Source organism: Myotis nattereri, assembly GCF_964212035.1.
Source record: "Myotis nattereri genome assembly, chromosome: 1".
NCBI lineage: Eukaryota > Metazoa > Chordata > Mammalia > Chiroptera > Vespertilionidae > Myotis > Myotis nattereri.
The window spans coordinates 228,943,520-228,966,100 of NC_138075.1; the positions used below are offsets into that span (position 1 = coordinate 228,943,520).

Consider the following 22,581-nt stretch of genomic DNA (forward strand, 5'->3'; position numbering starts at 1 on the left):
GTGCGCCAGGCAGCGTCTGGGCCGCAGACCTCGCACCCGCTCCACCGGGAGAACACTCCGCCCCCGGGTCCCAGGAGGAAGGTGCGAGATGGGCCTGGCCACCCCCCGGGCAGCCTGGCCAGCTGAGCCCAGCCGGCCGCAGGCCAACGCGAGGACGCCGTGGCTCAGTTTGCTGGGGCCGCCGTGAGAAAGCACCACAAACGGGGGCCTCAAAACAGCACACACTTATTCTCTCCCCCTTCGGGGGGCCAGATGCCCAAACGGGTCTCCCTGGGCGAAAACCAGGCGTGGGCAGGCCCCTCCCTTCAGAGGCTGGGGGGCCCTGCCCTGTCTGCCAGCTTCAGGGGCCACCGGCATCGGTGGCTCCTGGCCGCACCTCCCATCTCTGCCTCCGTAGCCACGTCCCCTCTGGTCTGTGTGTCTGTCTGCAGCCTCCCTCTGCCTCTCCTCCAAGGACACTGGCTGCACTTAGGGCTCACCCGGACCCCGTCCCATCTCAGCACCTGCGCTCACGCCCAGCGGCGAAGACTCTTCTCCGAATGCGGCGCCAGGGGCCAGGGTGAGGACGCGCTGGGGAGGGTCACGCCTCAGCCTGGTGTGGACGGTACGTGAATACGTACCAAACCCTCGCTCCCGCGCTGGGCTCTGCTACTTCTCTATTCAGTTCGACTTACGTAACCGACGTGGCCCACTAATCTGGTTCTGGGCCCGTAAATGGGTCGCCACCTGCCGCGTAGAAAGTTCTATCCTAACCCCACACCATACGTCCCTGCAGGGCGGGGGCCCAGGGAAAACTACGATGCTTTAAAGAAAAGACGGAAACGCGCCCTCTGCACGAGGGGGCGGGGCTCACAGCGCCCCGAAGGACTCCCCCAACCCGAGGAGGGTGTCCTGGCGGCTGGGCGTCATGACGGCCTCCCCCCGTGCCCCACCTGCCACGAGCAGTCTGGCTTGCGGGGGGCTGGGGAAGGGGCTGTGACCAGAAAGGAAAGGGGTGGGGGGTCTAGGGAGGCCTCAGTGGCCCCGGTGCTCCCCTCTCCCGCTCCCCCTCCTCCTGGCACAGCCTCCACCCCACCTCCCTGACAGCCCACGCAGCCCACTGGTCACTGCAGGCCCGGCCCTGGCGCTCACTCCCTTCATCTCCCAGCTGCTTAGGAGACGAGAAGCATTACAACCGCCGGACAGGTCTTCCCAGTCCCACGGAGCCTCCTGCCAACGCCGCTCAGCCTGCTCCCGCCACCAAGACACCGACCCATCCCACGGCGCAGCAGGCTGCACTCTTCCAGTGTCAGCGTCACGGAAGAAGAACATTCTAGAACAAAGGAGGCGAACGGCACAGACAATAACCGATTGCAGTGGTGCTCCTGCACTGGGTCCTGGAGGAGAAGACAGGGCCTGTGAAGGACACCTCGGGGCAGGGGACGCGGGCTCTATGGGGAGGCGTGCGGTACCACGCGCACCAGCCGCCCAGGGGCCAGTGTGCAAAGGCAGCTAACTCAACGGCTCAGGAGAGAGACACTTCCCAGTGAAGGCAGGGCAAGGTGCCAGGGCGCTGCTCCTCTCTGCAACTCTCTATGTGCTCAGAGGTTCTCAGAGTTAAAAGTTGGGGACAAACTGATGAAGAAAACAATGCCGCTGGGAACAGGGCCAAGCAGGACCTGCTGTTTCACCTTCCAAGATCCCGGAGATGGACCTCAGCGACAGACACACCTGGGCCCGGAGCACCTGGGACCAGAGCACCTGGGACCAGAGCACCTGGGCTCAGAGCACCTGGGCTCAGAGCACCTGGACTCAGAACATCTGGGACCAGAGCACCTGGGCTCAGAACATCTGGGACCAGAGCACCTGGGCTCAGAGCACCTGGGACCAGAGCACCTGGGCTCAGAGCACCTGGACTCAGAATATCTGGGACCAGAGCACCTGGGCTCAGAGCACCTGGACTCAGAATATCTGGGACCAGAGCACCTGGGACCAGAGCACCTGGGCTTACAACATCTGGGCTCAGCACCTGGGCTCAGAGCACCTGGGCTCAGAACATCTGGGACCAGAACACCTGGCTTTGCCCCTAAAGAAACTCCTCCTTCTTGGGCCTGCTTCCCCACCTGTAGCCAGAGTTGGCATGCACACACACACACACACACACACACACACCTGCACACATGTGTACACAAACAGATGCAAACCCACTGCACACATGCACACAGGTGCATATACACATGCACACACATGCACACAGACACATGCACACACATGCACGCACACCCCTGTGGCCCTGTGCAGGCCTGGACAGTGGCTCGCCTATGCTTTGCCTGTGTGTGAGTCAGGCTCCCGTCCTGCCAGCTCCTGGAGGTGGCACCCCGCCTGGCGTCTCACTCAGCCCAGGGCAAGCGCAGAGCGGGCCCACGCCATGTCTGAACGCACGACTGAGGACGGGGCAATGCACCCGGCAACGGAACGCCCTGCAAGAAGTGAGGACGTGGGTGCACTGAGTACCCAGCACCCAGCCCCGAGGCGGCAGCGCAGGCAAGTCATGCCACCGTGCTGGCCTCAGCTTCCCCATCTGTACATTGGGCACCCGGGAGCGCCCACCTCACAGGGCTGTGGTGAGGGGTGCGTGAAGTTCCACATATCAAGTGCTCTGCTGGGCCGGACACCAGTCCCTGCTGGGGGCGGGACCCAGGACGGTATGAGGTCACCGTCACGGAGCGCTGCCCGACCATTAAAACCATAGCCGTGGGTTTGCGCCCCCGGGGTCACAGCGGCATCGTGCACAGCAGCCAGAGGTGGGAGCCACCCAGTGTCCACTGATGAGCGAACAGAGAAACACATTATCCAGCCGCAAGGGGAAGCCACTGGCCCCTGCTGTGGGGTGAGCGGTGCTGAGTGAGAGCAGCAGCCACAGGACAAGCACTGTGGGCCCACGGGTGGGAGGACCGGGAGTCAGCCCTACAGATGGGAGGACCGGGAGTCAGCCCCACGGATGGGAGGACCGGGAGTCAGCCCCACGGATGGGAGGACCGGGAGTCAGCCCTACAGATGGGAGGACCGGGAGTCAGCCCCACGGGTGGGAGGACTGGAGAGTCAGCCCCACGGATGGGAGGTCCGGAGTCAGCCCCAGGGATGGGAGGACCGGGAGTCAGCCCCACGGATGGGAGGACCGGGAGTCAGCCCCATGGATGGGAGGACCGGGAGTCAGCCCCATGGATGGGAGGTCCGGAGTCAGCCCCACGGATGGGAGGACCGGGAGTCAGCCCCACGGATGGGAGGACTGGAGAGTCAGCCCCACGGATGGGAGGTCCGGAGTCAGCCCCAGGGATGGGAGGACCGGAGTCAGCCCCACGGATGGGAGGACCGGGAGTCAGCCCCACGGATGGGAGGACTGGAGAGTCAGCCCCACGGATGGGAGGACCGGGAGTCAGCCCCACGGATGGGAGGTCCGGAGTCAGCCCCACGGATGGGAGGACCGGGAGTCAGCCCCACGGATGGGAGGACCGGGAGTCAGCCCTACAGATGGGAGGTCCGGGAGTCAGCCCTACAGATGGGAGGACTGGAGAGTCAGCCCCACGGATGGAAGGACTGGGAGTCAGCCCCACGGATGGGAGGACCAGGAGTCAGCCCCACGGGTGGGAGGACTGGAGAGTCAGCCCCACGGATGGGAGGACCGGGAGTCAGCCCCACGGATGGGAGGTCCGGAGTCAGCCCCACGGATGGGAGGTCCAGAGTCAGCCCCAGGGATGGGAGGACCGGAGTCAGCCCCACGGATGGGAGGACCGGGAGTCAGCCCCACGGATGGGAGGTCTGGAGAGTCAGCCCCACGGATGGGAGGTCTGGAGAGTCAGCCCCATGGATGGGAGGACCGGGAGTCAGCCCCACGGGTGGGAGGTCCGGAGTCAGCCCCACGGGTGGGAGGACTGGGAGTCAGCCCCACGGATGGGAGGACTGGGAGTCAGCCCCACGGGTGGGAGGACTGGAGAGTCAGCCCCACGGATGGGAGGACTGGAGAGTCAGCCCCACGGATGGGGGGTCCGGGAGTCAGCCCCACGGGTGGGAGGTCCGGAGTCAGCCCCACGGATGGGAGGACTGGAGAGTCAGCCCCACGGATGGGAGGACTGGGAGTCAGCCCCACGGGTGGGAGGACTGGAGAGTCAGCCCCACGGATGGGAGGCCTGGAGAGTCAGCCCCACGGATGGGAGGACTGGGAGTCAGCCCCACGGGTGGGAGGACTGGAGAGTCAGCCCCACGGATGGGAGGCCTGGAGAGTCAGCCCCACGGATGGGAGGACTGGGAGTCAGCCCCACGGGTGGGAGGACTGGAGAGTCAGCCCCACGGATGGGAGGACTGGAGAGTCAGCCCCACGGATGGGAGGACTGGAGAGTCAGCCCCACGGATGGGGGGTCCGGGAGTCAGCCCCACGGATGGGGGTCTGGGAGTCAGCCCCACGGATGGGGGGTCCGGGAGTCAGCCCCACGGATGGGGGTCTGGGAGTCAGCCCCACGGATGGGAGGACTGGAGAGTCAGCCCCACGGATGGGAGGACTGGAGAGTCAGCCCCACGGATGGGGGGTCCGGGAGTCAGCCCCACGGATGGGAGGTCCGGAGAGTCAGCCCCACGGATGGGAGGTCTGGAGAGTCAGCCCCACGGATGGGGGTCTGGGAGTCAGCCCCACGGATGGGGTGTCTGGGAGTCAGCCCCACGGATGGGGGGTCCGGGAGTCAGCCCCACGGATGGGAGGTCTGGAGAGTCAGCCCCACGGATGGGGGTCTGGGAGTCAGCCCCATGGGGCAGCAGCAGACGGTGCGGGCGGGGGAGGGGGAGTGTGGGAAGATGGAGAGCCCGGAGATGGTGGTGGTGACGGCCGCGCGGCTGTGTGACTGTGCCAATGCCATTGACCTGGGCGCTCAGCGATAACTGAGGTGGCAAGTCTCATGTTGGTTTATTTTAGCACAATTTTATAAATGGTGCCAAGTGCTGTCTGCGCCTCAGGCAGCAAACTCCAGAGCAGAGCAGGGAGGGCCCGCTGAGCCAGGCATGGAGGGGCTTTGCCCGCCGACACCCCCCCCCCCGCCCACCACCCGGGGCCAGCTGTGTGGGTCAGGGGTCCCTCGCCCGTGGAATCCCTGGGTCACCGGACACTGGGGGGCCCGAGGGAACCTGACAACAATGGCTCCCTCTGACTCACGCTCCCCGGCAGAGGGAAGCGCAGGAAGGAGGGTGCGGCACACTTTCCAGCTGCGAGGCTAAATTTACACCTCGCGGCCTGGGCAGCCTGCTCTGCAGCCTTGGCCAGGGCTCGGCTCAGGCCTCGGGGCCCCAGGCTGCCACTCTCCGCTCTCCGCTCTCCGGGGCCACTAGCCCGGAGGGGCTGGCAGGCGCTGGGTGGTTCGGAGGACTCTGAGCCTGGGACCCCACGTCCCTTCTGGAGGAGCGAGGGAAAGGGCACAGACGGCCGGACAGTGGCCGAGCGCGTGGCTCAGTGGGGGCGGGGGCAGGAGAGCCAGCGGGACGGCCCCTCCGAGCACCGGCCAAGCAGGGGTCTGTCCCCCAGCATCGTTCACAACAGCCAACGGTGAGAGCCACCCAGTGCCCATCGACGGAGGGGAGGACACACCGCGGAGCATGTGCAGCGCAAAAGGAAGGACACCGACACCGGCCACAGCACGGGTGGACACCGAGGACACTGTGCCGACGAGATAAGCCGTCACGGGGACACACACCCTACGGTGGCATTCACAGGAGGTCCCTAGGGAGTCAGATTCACAGAGACAGGACGGAGCAGGCGGTGCGGGGGGCCGGGGGAGGCGGGGGAGTTATTTAATGGGGACAGAGTGTCACTTGGGAAGATGGGCCATTTCTGCAGGTGGAGGGGTGACGGCTGCACACAGTGCGAGGGTGCCTAATGCCCCCGGCCTGGGCTTCATCACTAAGGGGGTTCGATGTTGTGTCTATTTGACCTCAATAAGAAATAAATAAAATAAAATAAAAAAGCGCTCCCCACTCAGTGAAGGAAAGAGAACGTGGAAATCAGCCACGGAAAACCCACTCAACAGAATCGCACACAGGGCTGATGCGTTTGCCGCAAAGCTGAGGCGCTGCGGGGGAGACGCCACGGAGGAGAATGGGGGGGTGTTGGGGAGCTGGGGGGTGGGGGGAGCACGCACTGAGCCTGGGAAGGCAGGGCCACGCACAGGGAGAGTCGGCCCGGGCCTGGGCCTGTGTGCGGGAGCTGCGGATATTTCTTTCGTCCACAGGCTCGGGACCAAGCTTCCCGGACCCTGAACCTGCGGCCGGTGGCGGCTCCCTCGTTGGGAGCACAGACTGCAGAGCGGCTCCTGAGCAGCAGGTCACCCCGCACATTCTCCCTGAAGCCAGATCCCGGCCTCGAGGGCCCCCGTGAGGCGGAGCCATGGGAAATAGCAGGTTCTATTCCTGGCGTAGCCTCCTTCCCAGAACTGGGGCAGCGAGGCGGGCGCTGGGGGGTCTCGGTGCGCCCCGGAGCCCTCCCTGAGCCTGCGTCTGGCTGGTCCATGTGGCCCAGAGGCCCCGCTACGGCCGCCCCGACCAGCTCCCCGCCGGCTGCACGTCCGGGCGCGGGGCCCCTGGGCCTCATCCCGCTGCCCCAACATCGCCCTCCCGGCCGGCTCAGAGGGCCCAGCGTGCGGGCGGGCACCGCAGCCGTTGCCAGGCACGTGTCCGACGCTGGCTTCATGATTGCCCTCACCTCCTAGCACCCAAAGGGCCCCCAGGTGTAACAAGATGGTGAGTCAGAGGCCAGTGTTGTCCCAACCTGTCTGCTCTTCTCCAGTGAAATGACAGGCTGGGCCCAGCTGGGCACCGAGGGGTGGTGGGCGTGCCTGCTGCGTGGGAGGGGGGTGCCCAGGCTTCCACCAGGCCTCGCCTGGAGCCCTGCTTGGTTCAGGCCGAACGTGCCACTCACTACCCCTCGGGCCCTGCCCGCCTGATCAGCAGCAGCTCGGATTGGTTGGGCATCATCCCCAGGACCAAAAGGCCACAGTTTGATTCCCGGTCCAGGCACATGCCAGGTTTCGGGCTCCATCCCTGGTGGGGGGCGTGCAGGAGGCAGCAGATTGATGTTTCGCTCTCACATCGATGCTTCTCTCTCTCCCCTCCTCTCTCTCTAAAAATCAATAAATAAAACAGCTCAGCAGACATGTAGGGGACAGGGATGGGGCCTCAGCACCTGTCTCCCCTCCAGGGCGGCACCGCCTGCCTCTCCCACCGACGGGGACAGACAAGTACGTCCTCTGAGCCCTGGCCACACTGCGACACCAACACCCCCAAACCTGGCTCAGCCTGGAACCCTGCTCCGGGCCCCGCCCACGTGCAGCAGAGCACCCAGGAGTCTGCACCCTGCAGAGCCAGGGTCTCCCTGCTCCCCTCCCCTCCTCGCCTGTGCAGACGCCGAGATTCATCAGCTCCTCACATGGGCACTGAGCTCCTACCGTGAGCAAGGCGCCATGCAAGGTACAGAAGACCCAGTGCACGAGAGGCAGTGAGTGGGCTGTGGGGCCCTGCCACGCTCGGCACCTCACGTAGGGCCACGCCTGGGGCAAGGGCACAGATGATGCTTCTCAAACCCTCCCTCCACTCTTATTTCTGGGGCCCTGCACCTGCTGCTGGATGGCCTTCTCCCACTGCTTTGTCTGGCTAACACCTACATGGTTGATGTCACCTCCTTCAGGAAGCCTGCCAGGATTTCTCTCTCTTGGCAGGTTCACGAACCACCTCCTCTATCCCCACAGCCTCCTGAGAAGTGCTCTCTCATGGTGTGTTTTCATCATGTACTGTCTGCCTTTCCCTTAGTCTGGGAGCTGCTGGAGGGAAGAAGTGCATGTGGGTCACCCCCAGCACCTGGCCACAGGTGGGCACACTCACATGAAACCGCCACATCTGCCCCCGGCCCCTGCCATGGGTGCTGGGCTGGCTGCTTATATGTTAGAGGACGTGACTGTCCATGAGACCAGGATGGGCCCTGCCTTTGGGGCCGGGGGAGGGTCTTCTGTGAAGGGGGTGTCCTTTCTGGTATCAGACACCGTGGGGAGAGGCACTTCCTCTGAGGGGGAGGAACTAGGAGGGGGAGGTCTAGGGAGAAGCGCCCTTCCTGCAGAGTAGAGGCTAGGAGGCAGGCTGAGGCCCCGGCTGTCCCCCCAAATCCAGAGCAAAGCCTTGCTGAGCTCTCCTACTGGGCCATGGGGGTACAGAGGCCAAGTTCCGAGCTGCACCCTTAGGTGGGTCAGGGGGGCGAAAAGGCCCTCAAGCCCCCAGTTTCCAACATGATGTTCCGTGCAAGGTGCCCACCTGGCAGCTGCGGGGCCTCTTTTCAGTAAGAAAAGGGAGGTTTCCTGACAAGTCCCTTGAGAATGCTGCCCCCGCCACAGCTCCCATGTGGTGACATGGTCCCAGCCGCCCAGGCTGCCGGGGAGCAGGGCAGGCTCCTGCAGGCTGAGGTGTGGGGGGACTCAGTGCGCAGAACCGGGTCAGGTGGCAGACAGCTGGGCCCGAGCTGACCCACATCAGATGCGGTTTACGGAGGGAGGGAGGGAGGGGGGAGGGAGGGAGGAAGCTCAGCACCAGGAAACGACGCTGCCTGAGCTCACATGCTCCACCGCCCCAGCTGGGTCCTCGGCATCACCTGCCCCGTGTCCCCAGCTGTACCGGGCAGTCACGGGGAGCACCCCGCACGCTGAGAGGCTGCACGAGTGACACTGCCCAGAGCCGTCACGCCTGCTGCAGCTGCCAGAACCCCCGGAGGCACCTTCATCGGGAAAAGGGGAACGATGCTCCTCGATTCGGAAGAACCCGCGGGGAGACGTGCTCTCGGGGGAGGCGGCACGGGGTGCTCCCAGAGCAGGGCCAGGCCGGCGGAACCCCACCTGCCCCCCACCAGCCAAGAGATCTCGGGCAAGGCACGCCGCCCCCTGTCTTGGTCCGAGCACCCTGGTCTGCACCCTGGAAGCAGCGGTCCCCACGCCACAGGATTGGTGGCCCCGGAGCCCGAGCCGGCTCAGCCTCTCTACCGTGCCCGGCGTCACCAGGTGCTCCACACACTGCAGACACCGCCTTGATGAGCCCGATCAGCCACTCCCGGGGCCGGTCAGTGCCGCGTGGGGCTGGGGTTCCGCGGCCAGCCCAGCCCAGGGTATACTGAGCTCTGCCAGAGCCCGGCGGGCACAGGCATTCCCGCGGAGGGCACGCGCGCCATCTCAGACCAGCTCCCAGTTCCCCGCCGGCCGCCCTGGAACCTGCATTCTCACAAGAGGGCGCACACGCAGGGCACGTTAACGCCTGTGCCGGTCGCATGGCAAGGCCGCCCCCGGTCCTCCTCCAGCGGAGTCCACCTCCCAGAACCGGGGACGCGGTGACCCCAGCACGGGCCGCCGGGGACGGGGAGACCGCTGCTCTCGGATGGAGCCTCCAGAAAAGCACCTGTCCCTTCTTCCCATGTGCAAATGAGTCAGCGGGAAAGAATAAACCAGCAGGCGGGAGGGTCACTCCTGCATCGCGATGCGTTTTCTTCTAGTGTCTTCTCTGCGTGGTTTGTAGAGAAGAAACTGTGTCTGAGATTCTAGATCCCGTGTCTTCATTTGCCACCGGCATCGACACATTTCACTAACGCTGATGACCACGTAATATCCCCTCTTCCATCCGCAGTTCCCCAAGTGTGGTCCTGGGGATCCCCGAGACTGAATCAGGGGTCACCCAAGCCAAAACCATTGTAATAAGATGAAGACGTCCCTTGTTCACTCCCACTCCCTCCCCCGTGTCTGGCGGAGCTGTCCAGAGGCCACGGACCAGACGCGAGGTTCCAGCTGCCGTCGGTTAAGCCAGAGGGTAATGAGATCTGCAGAGCCGCACGGCCTGCTGGTCCGGTCACTGAACACGCACACAGGGCCACACAGAGGCTGCCACTGCCTCGCGGTTAGCACACATGAGACTTTTCCCACTTTAATTGGAATGCCGTGAGTATCAGTAGAGTCAGTCAGACAAAAGCTCTGTGGGTCCTCAGTCCATCTGCGTGGGGGGGTCACAGGCCCAGGGAGTTGGAGGACCTCTGCCCTGGGCGGCGTGGCTCACTGTGGCGGACGCTGGCGGGCGGAGTGGCAGCCCCCACCCCGAGCCTGTGCACCGAGCCTTCCCCAGACGTTTCCGGAGGCGGATTCCCCCAAAGGGCAGGATTCTACTGAGGGCTCCGCACCCCTGCCTGGTGCTCCCCCGAGCGCACACACACACGCTACCCCGTCGGCAGCCTGCGACCGCGTCCAGCTTGCAGGTTTGGGGATATTTGCATTGAGCGGAGAGTAATGTCTTTATCACACGATGAGTCATTCTCTCAGACCCTCAGCCGTGTGAGAGGCCCCAGGGGAGAGCTGTGGTTCCAGGAAGAGGATGCTGGAGAGGCTGCCTGCGGTCCCTGGAGAGGCCCTCAAAGATGACCCACGCCCTGGTCCCTGCGACTGGGACCTCGGGCGGTTTTTTAAAGGGGGGGGGGGTCTTTGCAGATGGGTTAAACGAAGGAGCTTGAGGCGGGTGCTTGCGGGTTATCCGGGCGGCCCTAAATGCCACCCTGAGCGTCTTCACGGGAGGGAGGCAGGGACTGGACACGCGCTGAGGGGCAGGCGCTGTGCAGACGGCACCGAGGTTTGGAGCTGCTGCCTTGAAGGTGGGAGGGCCGCGGCCAGGAGCCAAGGGATGCCGGCAGCCACGGGGCGGGAGAGGCAGGTCAGAGGCTCCCTGAGCTCGGCAGGCAGCGTGTGGTGCCGCCACCTGGCTTCAACCACCGTCCGTGGTGCAGCACCTCCAGGGACGGGGCGACTCCCTTCTCCCCCTCCAAGCGCATCATGGGTTAGAACACCTTCCTGCGCTGGGCTGCAACGTGCCTCCTCCAGGGCCCCACTGCTCCCCAACGCCCCCCCACCAAGGGCTCAGATATGCTCACTCCTCTTAGTTCCATCACAGGTGCTGGCTGGCCCTGCTGCTGTCACAGACACGGGTGGGAGGGAGGGGGTGCGGGAGGGGGCGGAGGGGGAAGGGGAGAGGCAGCATGCAGCAGCCCCAGGACGTGTGGGCCCCCCGCCCCCATCCTCGCTTGGCCTGAGAGGGAACTGGAGGGTGGCTGAGAGGGCTGGCAGGAGAGCAGTTCAGGCACAGAGTCCCGGGGTCCTCCCCGGGAGATTGGGGAGTGCTGGCAGCACCATCCTCACTTGGACCCTCAGCACCCACCGGCACTGCACCCCACACTTGTACCCGGGAGGCGGGCGGGCCCCGGCTGGACTCTGGGCCCTGTGCACACGTATCGCATTTCCTGATGTCTGAGCTCCGCAGGACGCGTGGAGGTAGCTGTAACTCTGCACCCACAACTGCTCCCCGGCACTGGGCAGGCCGGGCTCAGTTTCAGATCAGAACCGCAGGGGGCCTGTCTGAGGCCCTGCAGGCCCATGAGCCTCTGGGCTTGAGCAGGGAGCATGGGGCTCCCTCAGAACCGGGGAACACCAAACTGTGCTGCCCGCTCCCCACACCCAGGGGGCGGGGGGGACGGTGCCCCCAGAGTAGCGTGGACATGGCTCCAGACCCTGCACATGTGGCTGATTCACAGCCGCACAGACATTTGGGGTTCGGGGGCACCCTGAGTTAGAGCCCATGACTCGGGGTGAGGTGTGGCCGATGCCGCTGTGCAGGGGCCGCTGCCTCAGGCAGGGAACCGGGGCTCCGTTACAGCACCCGGAGTCCCACAGGCAGCGGCCGCCCCTGCCACGCCCCCTGGGTCACCTCCAGGGAGACCACCTGCGCCCACGGCCCTGGTCACTCGGAACCTAAAGCAAAGCAGCTGCGGGCAGAGGCGGGTCCTCTTCACTCGTTTGAAACTCGCTGCCAAGGAAGTGGGGCCGTGAGGGGGGTCCTTACAAGGCTCCGCTCTCAGGACCCCACGCCCAATGCAGTGCCACCGAGGCTGCGGGGCTGCCATTTTCCTGTGAGATCCCGGGGACCCCGAGGCCCCAGGAGGAACAGAGGGTCAGAGAGGGCCGGCTGTGAGTCCTTGACCTGGAATGTCAGCAATCGAAAGAGGCGGCGGCTGAGCCATCACCCCCTGCACCGCACGACGCGCACGACGCCCGCCACAGGGCAGCCCGAGTGAGGACCACCGGCGGGGCAAGCGGGCCCAGCTCTGCAGTGACACTGGGCACCGGTTCCTCGCTCTGGGGGCTGGAGTCGAGTTGCCAGATCATCTCTCCAAACCCAGTCCTCTGATGGAGAAGCCAGAGCCTGGGGAAGAAGAGCGCCCCACTCGCCCCACTCGCCCCACCCGTCCCCACTCGCAGGAGGAGGCGGCTGCTGTGCGGGGAGGACCAGGCTGCCGCAGTGAAGCTCGAGTGGGATTGGACGCCCAAGCACAGAAGGACCTACCATCCCGACACTAGTCACTGCAGCTGTCCGCTCTCTGGGGGCTGGCCAGGAGCTGTGCATGGGACTGAGCGGCTGGAGGAAGGCCGGCGCAGCCCTGTGTCAGCTGATGCCACAGTGGCCCCAGGGGGCAATTTCAGGTCTGCCCTGAGCCCTGGCCACGTGCAAGCCTGGAGGCTGTGCCTGGAGCCCTGCGAGCCACGTGCAAGCCTGGAGGCTGTGCCTGGAGCCCTGCGAGCCACGTGCAAGCCTGGAGGCTGTGCCTGGAGCCCTGCGAGCCACGTGCAAGCCTGGAGGCTGTGGGAGGCCGTGTGTGTGTGTGTGTGTGTGTGTGTGTGTGTGTGTGTGTGTGTCTCTGTGTGTGTGAGAGCACGCATGTGCCTGGAGGCCCCATGTAAGCCCTGCAGGGCCGTGTGTGAGCCTGGAGGCCGTGTGAGCCGTGTGTGAGCCTGGAGGCCGTGTGAGCCTGGAGGCTGTGTGTGCTGGGGTGCAGGCTGCCCCACCTGCCTCCGGTGCTCTCTGGGCCCCAGGCCCTTCACACCCACAGCCCGGAGCCATCAGGAAAGCAGGGGCTGTAACTCGCACCTCGTAGGAGGCAGAGAGCACTGAAGCAGGAGCAGAACCAGCAGGTGACAATGGAACCAACAGGTGTGCTAGTCCCCAAACCACCGCACTCTCCCAGTCGCCCAGCCCGCCCCCTCGCGCTTGCAAATCCTCAGCGAGGGAAGCGTGCACAGAGCCCCGAGGCACCGTTTGTCAATAGAGCCCATTTGGTGTACCCCTGGCCGCCCCCCACCCGCCCGGGAGCCCGCTGAGGGCACGAGGCGCCCGGTGGGGCTTGCTGTCGGTGAACCAAAGGGAAAGCGGTATCACAGAACTCCAAGCACACCTTCCACCCCCCAACTCTGCCAGCTCCGGACCCGATGCCACTGCCCTGCCAGGCTGTCCAGAGCCCCCAACACCAGCAGCCTCGGCATCGAGGGCAAAGAGAAAGTGTCCCGGAGACCTGCCTGGGGGAGGAGGCTGAGGCCTCACACCTACGCGCTCGTCTCCCTGAACCAGCCTCACACCCGCCAGATCTCTCTGGGGACCGTGGAGGGGACAGCAATGTCGGCAGACAGGGGTCCCACATCTGAGGATGGCAGTGGCCCCATTTTCACAGATGGGTACACTGAGGCACACATAGGGAAGACAGACAGAAACTCAAGGTCACACAGAAGCCTGGGAGGGTGGGGCTGAGCAGGGTCAGAGGTCATGGGCGCAGGGGCTGACATGGTGAGACCCTGTCTCGAGCTGTGAACTGCCTTAGCGTGAACCCTGGACAGGCCAACCCAGCCCGGAACCCCAGAGGTCGCAGCTCTGCCTCCCGGGGATGCGCAGGCAGGCGACACCTGGGAGGCGGGGCGGTGCTCCACAGCCCAGGTCAGAAGATGAGGTGTGTGCCCAGCTGGTGTGGCGCAGGGGTTGAGCCTCGACCTATGAACCAGGAGGTCACGGTCAGGGCACATGCCCGGGTTGTGGGCTCAATCCCCAGTGTGGGGCGTGCAGGAGGCAGACGGTCCATGATTCTCTCTCATCAGTGATGTCTCTATCTCTCTCTCCCTCTCCCTTCCTCTCTGAAATCAATAAAAATATATTTTAGAAGATGAGGTGCGCACCACCCCCTCACTAAGAAGTATCGCCATGACGCCCAAATGGATCAGCCTTATCCATCCCACACTCGCAGCCACATATGGTGAGGAGCCAGGAAGCCACCCTGGCAGCGGCTGACAGAGGGGGGACAGTGCCCGCCCCGCTGGGGAGACATGTGACTGGGCAAACTGGGGTTCAAATCCAACGCTGCCCTTTACAGGTGGGGTTATGTGACGCCAGGCCACCCACAGGCCTCCTGGGCACTCACGTCCCCATTTGCACTGGGGACACCCCAGCGGCCCGAGAAGTGCCATCGGACCTCACTCAGGAGCGCCTGGCTGGGCGGGGGGCCCCGGGGAGCGCCCTGAGGCACGGCTGCCGTGACACCGAAGCAGGTGCTGCGACGCCCTAGAGACCGACCCCCCCGGCAATGGAAACATCCCGGTAAACAGAAGCGCGTCAGGTTGCGCTGCCCTCGGACGCGGCTCGGGGCAGCCCTGCGGCGGGCTCACGTTCCGGTCCCCTGGGCCGCTCGCAAGACCACGTCATCCTCATGAGAAAGCGCAAGCTGCGATCTGACGCCCAGGTTCCTGCCTGCACCTGCCTTTAACGCCCCGCCCCTCACCCTGCAGGCTCAGCCTTCGGCCCCTACGGACCCTACAGGCACCCCGGGGAGGCAGCACTGGAAGCTCAGAGAAGCCCAACAATCCACGAGCTGGCAGGTGGCAGAGCTGGGATCGGAGCCCAGAGACTCCAACTCAGGGGAGGCCCTCCCACGTCCTGCCGAGGCCAGGGCAGTGAGAGGTGCAAGGGAGCCTGGGTCTGTGCGGGGGGCAGGTGGGGTGTCCGGGGTCCGGCTTCCAGCCAGCAGCCCAGAGCCCGGGAGGCTGGCCTGGTCCTGAGGACCAGACGGGCTGGGCCCTTCCTCCTCCTGTCACCGCGATGTCCCCTGGCGAGCTCACAGCTCTCCTGAGACTCAGGTGATGCTCTGGAGCGGGGGTGGGGGCCGTCTGGCTCCAGGGCCTATAAGGCCGGTGAAATCATGTGGTCTGGCCCCGCCAAGGCATTGGGGGTGCGTTCATTAGATGTTTGACCAAATACCGCAGGCCGATGTTTAGTGGCTAATTTTGTGTGGCCCGAGAATGATGTTATAAATACCCAAACGGCTCTGGGCAGGAAAAGGGTTCCCCACCCCCGCTCTGGAGGGTCAGGGGTCCGATAGGCGACTTCCCGTAGTGAGGGTCACACCCACTGTCCTGGGACAGTAAGACCGGACTTTCCCCACCGTCACCAAACTCGGGACTTGATGGGAGAAAATGCGCCATCTGCCCCCAGACTGCCTCATCGACACAAACCAGAGTCAAAGGGTCCTGGTGGCCGGTTACGGGTTAGGAAGTGCCCCGTTCTGAGCTCGGGGTGCCCGGGCTGGGCTGAGCAGGCCGGGGCTCCTGGGCCACCACCGGCCTTTTCAGAGGCGACGTCTGATGACTCCCTGGATCCGGACACCCTGTCTTCTGCGGCACCGACTTCAGATGATCACAGGGACCGGCACCAGCGCCACCACCGTGAGGGGCTCCAGGATGGTGCAACCAGGGCGCCCTCCGTGCCCAGCCAGGGGTCCCTCCCAGCCCTGGATTCGGCAGCAGAGCGCACGCGCCTGAGACCGGAAGCGGTGGTTTCTCGCTCTCACCTGATTCTCGTGGCGAAAGGAAAGCGGGACAATGAGGAAATTCTGGGAAAGTCACAGAACCGGGAAAGATGCCGATGGGAGGGCAGCTCGCTCTCCCCCTCACCAGGGGCCTCGTCCCCTTCTAGTCTCTGCTCCGCTCCGTTTTTGAAGAGCGCAGGTCATGGGTGACATGCAATGTTTGTCCTCCCTGTTTTCTCAATGTAACTTTCCTTAAGCATTTTCTCCCAGCTTTCAACTCCCCACCGCGGGCATCTAGTAAACATTTGTTGACGGAAGGAATGATCACAGGCCTACGACCCCCTCACTGCCTCCACCTTGAGGCGGCTCCGACTTGGGCTGTCATCAGTGATGCTCACAGGGACACGCGGGTGGCTGCGTCCCTGCCCGCACTGGGGTTAGGGAAGGACTTGCCTGTCTGCTCCAGACGCGGGGACCTGCGCCAGCCGGAGTGGGGACAGAGCTCGGTCTGGCTCTGCCACACACTCCCCTTGGCCCTGGACCGTGGTTTTACTTCTCAGGCCTCGGTTTCCTCCCAGCATCTTCCATGCCCCTCCCAGCTCTGCAGTGCTAACACAGCAGCCAGCCAGCTACCAGGCTCTCCACCTGGTCCTGCACCCTGTCCTGGGCTGGATCGTGTCTCTGACCCCCCCCCCCCATCCAGATGTTAAAGTCCTAACCCCCAGGACCTGGGATGCGACTGCATTTGGAGAGAAGACCTTCACGGAGGTAATTAAGGCAAATGAGGTCACAGCCATGGGCCTGATCCAACAGGCCTGCTGTCCTTATAGGAAGAGGCGAGTAGCACACAGACGCACGCAGAGGAGGACGCTGTGGGGACACAGGGAGGAGACGGCCGTCTACACGCCAAGGACAGGCCTCGGAGGAGCCAACAACCCTCCTGACCCCTTGGTCCTGGACCTCCAGCCTCCAGGACGGGGGGAGACTACACTTCCACTGCTCAGCCCCGGCCTTACTGCAGCCCTGGCAGCACAGCATCGCCCTCCCACGAACCTCTGACCCCGGGATCCTGCCTCCCGGAGCCGCAGCTGCCCAGGGAGGTCACGGGCTCAGAGGGAGCCTGGGTCTTGCTCAAGGTGCCCACGGGCGGCAGAGCTGACACGGGAGCCCCTCCCAGCTCGGCTTCTTCCCTGAGCCCCACTTTGACCCGCTGTGACCCCATGGGTTGCGATGCTATGAAGCCACCGTCACACTTGCCATCTCATCATCTACTGCCCCCTCCCCACCCGTGGGCTGGCCTTGAAGGGAGAGCTAAGGGCATTCCCTCTATCCGATGGGGAAACTGAGGCAAGGGGAGCTCACAGCTAGTGCGCTGGACTGGGATCCAAGGGTGCCCAATGCCATCTCCTGCCATCTCCCCGGCCCCTGGAGGTCGGCATGGCAACAAAACAAGTGGGTGACTGCGTGGGCCTCCACGCCACCGCAGCCACCTAGGGCGTCCTCGTTATCCAGCCAGGAGAGACGCTCCCGCAGCCCCAGTGACTCAAAGGCAAGGGGAGGCGTCCAGGCTGCCTCAGGTGTAGACCATCAGCTCTCTGGGCAGCTGGAGCCTGGACCGCGTGACGCCTCCACGCACCTGCTGGCGCCGGCTCCGGGTGCTGCCGGCCTCCCGTGGGGAGGGTGGTCGGGGGACCTGCCAGGGGTGCACAGTGGCCAGACATCTGAGCCCAGTGCGGGCACCGGGGCTGTGCGGCTCCCGTGAGTGCGGTGGGAACCGCAGCTGTGCAGATGGGTGGGGACGGGCTGGGGCTCGAGGGACAGGTGGACGGCCGCGCATGCTCACTGCCCGGTCCAGAGCGCTGGGCCAGCTCAGGAAGACCGAGGTGAACTCCGCCACCCAGCAATGTCCGTCACAAGCTAAGAACCTACTGTGTGCAGGTAACCAGCGATGCTGCTTTTCTACACCAGGAAGCCACGCCCGGGAGGGTGCCCAGACCACCCAGACCACCAGGCGGGCACGACGGTTCAAACCCCGCCCCTTGCTTTTTCCATCCTCGACCCCCATGGCCCCGGATGCCCACATACCCTCTCCCAGGACTACCGCCAACGGGGGGCGGGAGGCCTTCCTCCAGGGCTCCCTCTGATTACAGGAGGGTGGGAGGTATCAATTATGGTCACAGCAAGCCCCAAATTACCCTGTGCGCACCCTGCCATTACCCCGCCTCCCGTTGGATGTGCCTGGAGGTCGGGCCAAGTCTGGGGCTGCCCTGCTCCCGAGCTGCCCCCGATAACACGTTGGCCATTCCCGAAGTCCTCTTCCAGACACGCAGCCTCCCCCACCTGCCGCCTGCTCTCCCCCCTCTCCCAGCGCCCACAGCCTCCATCCCTCCTGCCTGGGCTGGGAGGGAGAGGGCACCGCTGCCGGAGGGAGGGCTCCCTGGAGACACAGTCCCCCCAGGCCGACCCCCACCCCCACTCCGGGGAAGCAGCTGTCCCCATGGGTGTTTGCAGCAGGGCCAAGGGCCACACTGCAGGCTGTGGAGAGGCAGGAAGCACGGGTTCGAGTCCCCACCCCGCTGTGGGAACTGAGCAAGTGCCTCAAGCGCACAGTCCCACCCTGAAAAATAGGGTGACGGCCCCTCCCCGCCAGGGAATGCAGGCAAGACCTCCGCCCAGGGCCGGGCCCCAGGAGGCAGTCAAACCCCAGGCCATGGTCTCCCAGGCCATGACCCACACTACCCCGCCCAGGCCCCGGCTCCCGGCCTCAGTTTCCCCCAGCCCTTGGCGCGGCGGGCCTGTGGCGACGAGGCATTTTCCAGCGCCGCCCAGAGGCCGTGCGCGCGACCCGGTGGGTGCAGCGCAGCAGGCAGCCGTGGGGATGCGCAGGGGTGAGGCGACAGGCTGCTGGCAGCGACGAGGGCGAGTCGCAAACACCTGCAGGCTCCGTGCCCAGAATCCGCCCTGGGCGAGAGTGGGCACCGGGGACAGGCCTGGCGCCCTCCGCCCAGGACCTAGGCGCGGCGGGAACCGTGCCAGGGCGGCGCCCCCTGCCGCAGAGCCCCCGGGTCATCGTCACGGCTCTCCGCGCCTGGGTCTGCGGCGGCCCCGCGTCCCTCCCGGGTCCCGGCGCCTCCTGCACCTACGGCGACGCCAGACCCACCGAGAAGCTGAGGAGCGGAGCCTTCCAGGCAGCCCAGCGCAGCCACCAGCCCGGGCGCTGGGAAGGGGTCACCAGCCCGCGCGGCAGAGCTACGTGCCCGGGGCGCGGGGCCAGGGAGGGGGCTGCGCGCCGGGCCCTCGGGAGCGAAAGACCCGGGAGCCAAAGTTGGGCGGCACCGCTGGGCGACGTGCCCCGGGCTGCAGGTGCAGCTCCGCCGCCCTCGCTGCGCCGCGACCCCGCTCGGGAAAGCGCGCTCCACGGTGCCCACACTCACCCGCACTCATCCCGGCGGCAGCTCCCAGTCGGCCCTGCTGGTGCGGCTGCAGCCCGGCGCTCCAGCCCGCAGGTGCGGCGCCCGGCGGCGCGACGACCCACCGCCCGCAGGTCAGCGGCTGCGCGCACAGCGGCGCCTGCCCGCAGCCTCGCCGCAGACCCGGGGCGCGCCGGCCCCGCCCCGTCGGCTCCGCCCCGTCGGCCCCGCCCCCGGGTTGTCCCGCCCCGTCCCGCCCCACCCCCGTCGCGTCGCGGGCGGGGCGCACCCTGGGAAGTGTAGGCGCCGCGCCCCCATCATTCCGCCTTCACATCCCAGCCGCCGCACCGATGGACTACAAGTCCCGGCAGGCCGCGCGCCTGGCGCATGCGCAAGGAGGCGACGCCGCTGCGGCCTCCTGCAGCCACTCGTGGGTCTCTGCGGAGCTGTCACCGTTGCCTGGCTGTCTGCCTGACTGGCGCCAGCTGTTGGCAGCCCGGGATTGCCGAGGAGGACACCCGAGGGGAAAGCGAACTTGGTGCAGCTCTTGAGTCCTGGAGCTGCAAAGGGCCTTGAATACCTACTGGGTCCACCCCCTCCTATCGGTTTGCAGAGGGGGAATCGGAGGCGGCGACAGGATATGCCCATTACCCCGGCGAGGCTTGAACAGGCTATGATTCCTGCGCAGGGCTCCTGTCTCCAGGTGTAGGGCCGCACACCCCAGGCTCCTGGCACGCTGCACCTGCTGGCGCCTGGTCTGGCTGGGGCTGCTCTGGGGAGGGGCCGCGACCCCAGGACAGGACTGGCCCCAGACCCCCGCAGTGACCGATTGCCCTCTGTGACCTCAGGCGCCCAGCACAGGGCGGGGTACAGGAGAGGGAGGGTGGAAACAGGTGCACCCCACTGGCGCCTTGTACTAAGGAAAGGGCTGCAGGGCGTGCAGAGGGCCTGGACGGGACCAGCATTCAGGAGGCAGAATCTCTGGGGCCTGGCACTGCAGGGAGAGGGGCCAGGGCTGCTGGGAGATGCTGTCAGCAAGGGCGGAGGGCGGGCCACAGAGATTGTGGACTCTGGATGGGATACCGAGGCAGAAAGAGATATTTTCCTCTGGCCTCATGACCCTTGGAGAGAGCTGGAGTCCTGCAGAGCAGCCGTGGTCAAGGCCAGTCGGCCCCGGCCCCACACACCCTGAAACCCGGCGGCCCGCTGGGTGGCTGGGCTGGCAGCTGCAGAGTTGGGGCCTGCCCGCTGGGGCCTTTATCCCAGATCACGTGCGATGAGACGGGAGGAGCACCCTGCCCCTGATCTGAGTACTGGCGCGCTGCCTGCTCTAACCTGGTCCTATGACAGCGATGGCAGAGCACCTGGGCCCCGGGGTCCTGTGGGGTCAGCAGGAGGCCAGGGGGGATGGTAAGGGCTCCACCCACCCCACCTGTTCTCAGTGGGGTGTTCTGGAGATGGGGCCTGGATCCAGGGGGGCAACCTCAGACCCATAGGCACTGGGTTTCAGGGTCAAGCCCTCTCTGCTCCCCTGAGGGCAGCAGGTTATAATCTTGGGGTTCCATTTCTGGTAATTCAAACGTGGTCATCAAACACAAAAATAATACATGCAAATATATGCTTTCACAAACACCTTTAAATATATAAAACCACCTGCCTCATTTAAAAGCACAGTTGTTCAGCCCTAGCCTGTTTGGCTCAGTGGCTAGAGCATTGGCCTGCAGACTGAAGGGTCCCAGGTTCGACTCCAGTCAAGGGCACATGCCCGGGTTGCGGGCTCTATCCCCAGTGTGGGGCGTGCAGGAGGGAGCCGATCAATGATTCTCTCTCATCACTGATGTTTCTGTCTCTCCCTCTCCCTTCCTCTCTGAAATCAATAAAAAGAAAAGAAAAGGACTGCACCAGACGCCTACGGCCAAGCCAGGTCAGCAGTCACAACCAGGACCGATCTGTGCCAGAGAACCCCCATCATCGTCACCATCATCATCCCATTTTACAGCTGCATAAACAGGCCTTTACCCAAGTGCACACTATTGCCTAGTGGAGCTGCTAGGCTGCACCCCCAGGCCCTGCTGAAGAGAGAGCCTGTGGTCCCTCCTGGTTCTGTCATCACCTCCACAGGGCGCCGGGGAGGCCAGGTGCCGAGGCGAGAGGCCTGGGCAGGCGGTGAGGGGCACGGCCCAGGGATCCAAACCTCGCCCTCTGCCCCCGGGAATGCCCCGCCCGCACCTGCAGACTCATCCTCACCCTCCGGACTTTGCTGCAGATCCCCCAGTCGGAGGGGCCCCCTGACCCCCCGCTAAGCCAGGGCCACCTCTGCTCCGGAGGCCTTGACTCTCATGGTCACATCACTCCATCATCTTGCCGGTTGTCTCTATCCTGGCTCCCTCTCCAGATGTCAGGTCTCCCAGGGGGGCGGGGTCCACCTCATGATGGGGTCTCCAGGGCATCCCAGGGCCTCCAGCACATGCTGAAATCCTCAGCACAGAGGCGCGGAGCCGCTGAGCTGTGGGGTCAGCGTGCACCCACGGCGGTTTCCCCTGATGCCCCCACTCAGCACATGGAAAGGAAGGCGGTCTGATCCGAGCCCCTCCCACCATTCCCGCCCTGGCCTGTCTGCTGAGGCCTCCCACAGGCTGCTCTGCATGGGAAGCCCGGGGCGGCGGGGGGGGTGTGGGCTCACCCAGGCCTCACGTAGAGAAGCGTCCCCCCCAATCCCAGCTGCGCAGAAAGCCTGCGGCCATAGGTGCCCAGTGGCCCGGAAGCTGACAGTGTCCGGGGCCTGGGTCGCCCAGGGCACCTCCGCGCATTCTCTCTCCAAACTGCAGGTCTCTCTGACTTCTGCGCCTCCAGAGCCAGCCCAGAAATTGATTGACTTCACGGCCAAGTGGAGAAGCAAATGAAATATGATTTCATTGTGGGATCTGCCCAGCCGCTCAATAATTTAAACCGTGCCACGCGAAACCGGGAGTAAAAACAACATGTGGCTCACGTTCAGAGCCTCACTCTCTCCACCAGCCGGGCCCACAGCCGGACCCCAGCTGATTCAGGCCCAACCTCACGCCACACACCTACAGGTCACCTGGTTCTCCCCGCCGGTGAGGGCACCTGGGCCGGTGGGCTTACACGCACGTTGATTCTCTAGCAGCCGGGTCTATCCCATCGTTCAACTGCCCAGGCAGCTCTGAGGACTTGGCGGCATTTGGTCATCACAGGAAATCGCGAGATGGTTCTGAGCAGGACTCTCCTGTGTGAGACTTGTGTCTTGGCTGGTGCTCAAAAGCCATTCTTGTCATTCAACTCTGCACCCCCAGCACACAGACAGACAAGGAGAGAGTCAGGACGGGAGGGGAAGAAGAGAGAGGGTGTCTACAGTCTTGTGCGCCTGAGATAACACGCCTTTGACACTGCCTATTGTCTTGTGCGCCTAACACAGTGGTTCTCAACCTTGGCTGCACATGAGAATCACCTGGG

General features: G+C 65.0%; 1 protein-coding gene across 3 annotated transcripts in view; it reads right to left on the reverse strand.

The window, feature by feature from the left end:
- ABLIM2 (actin binding LIM protein family member 2) overlaps positions 1-19,296 on the reverse strand; it is a 104,819-nt gene extending 85,523 nt beyond the window's left edge. For all 3 annotated transcript variants that reach the window (XR_013996029.1, XR_013996030.1, XM_081091869.1), the window contains exon 1: positions 19,132-19,296. Coding sequence is in view for 1 of the 3 variants with exons in the window: in XM_081091869.1 (XP_080947995.1) it covers positions 19,132-19,141 (10 nt within the window). In the remaining 2 variants the exon portion in view is untranslated. The remainder of the gene's footprint in view (positions 1-19,131) is intronic.
- Between the last annotated feature and the right edge of the window lie 3,285 nt (positions 19,297-22,581).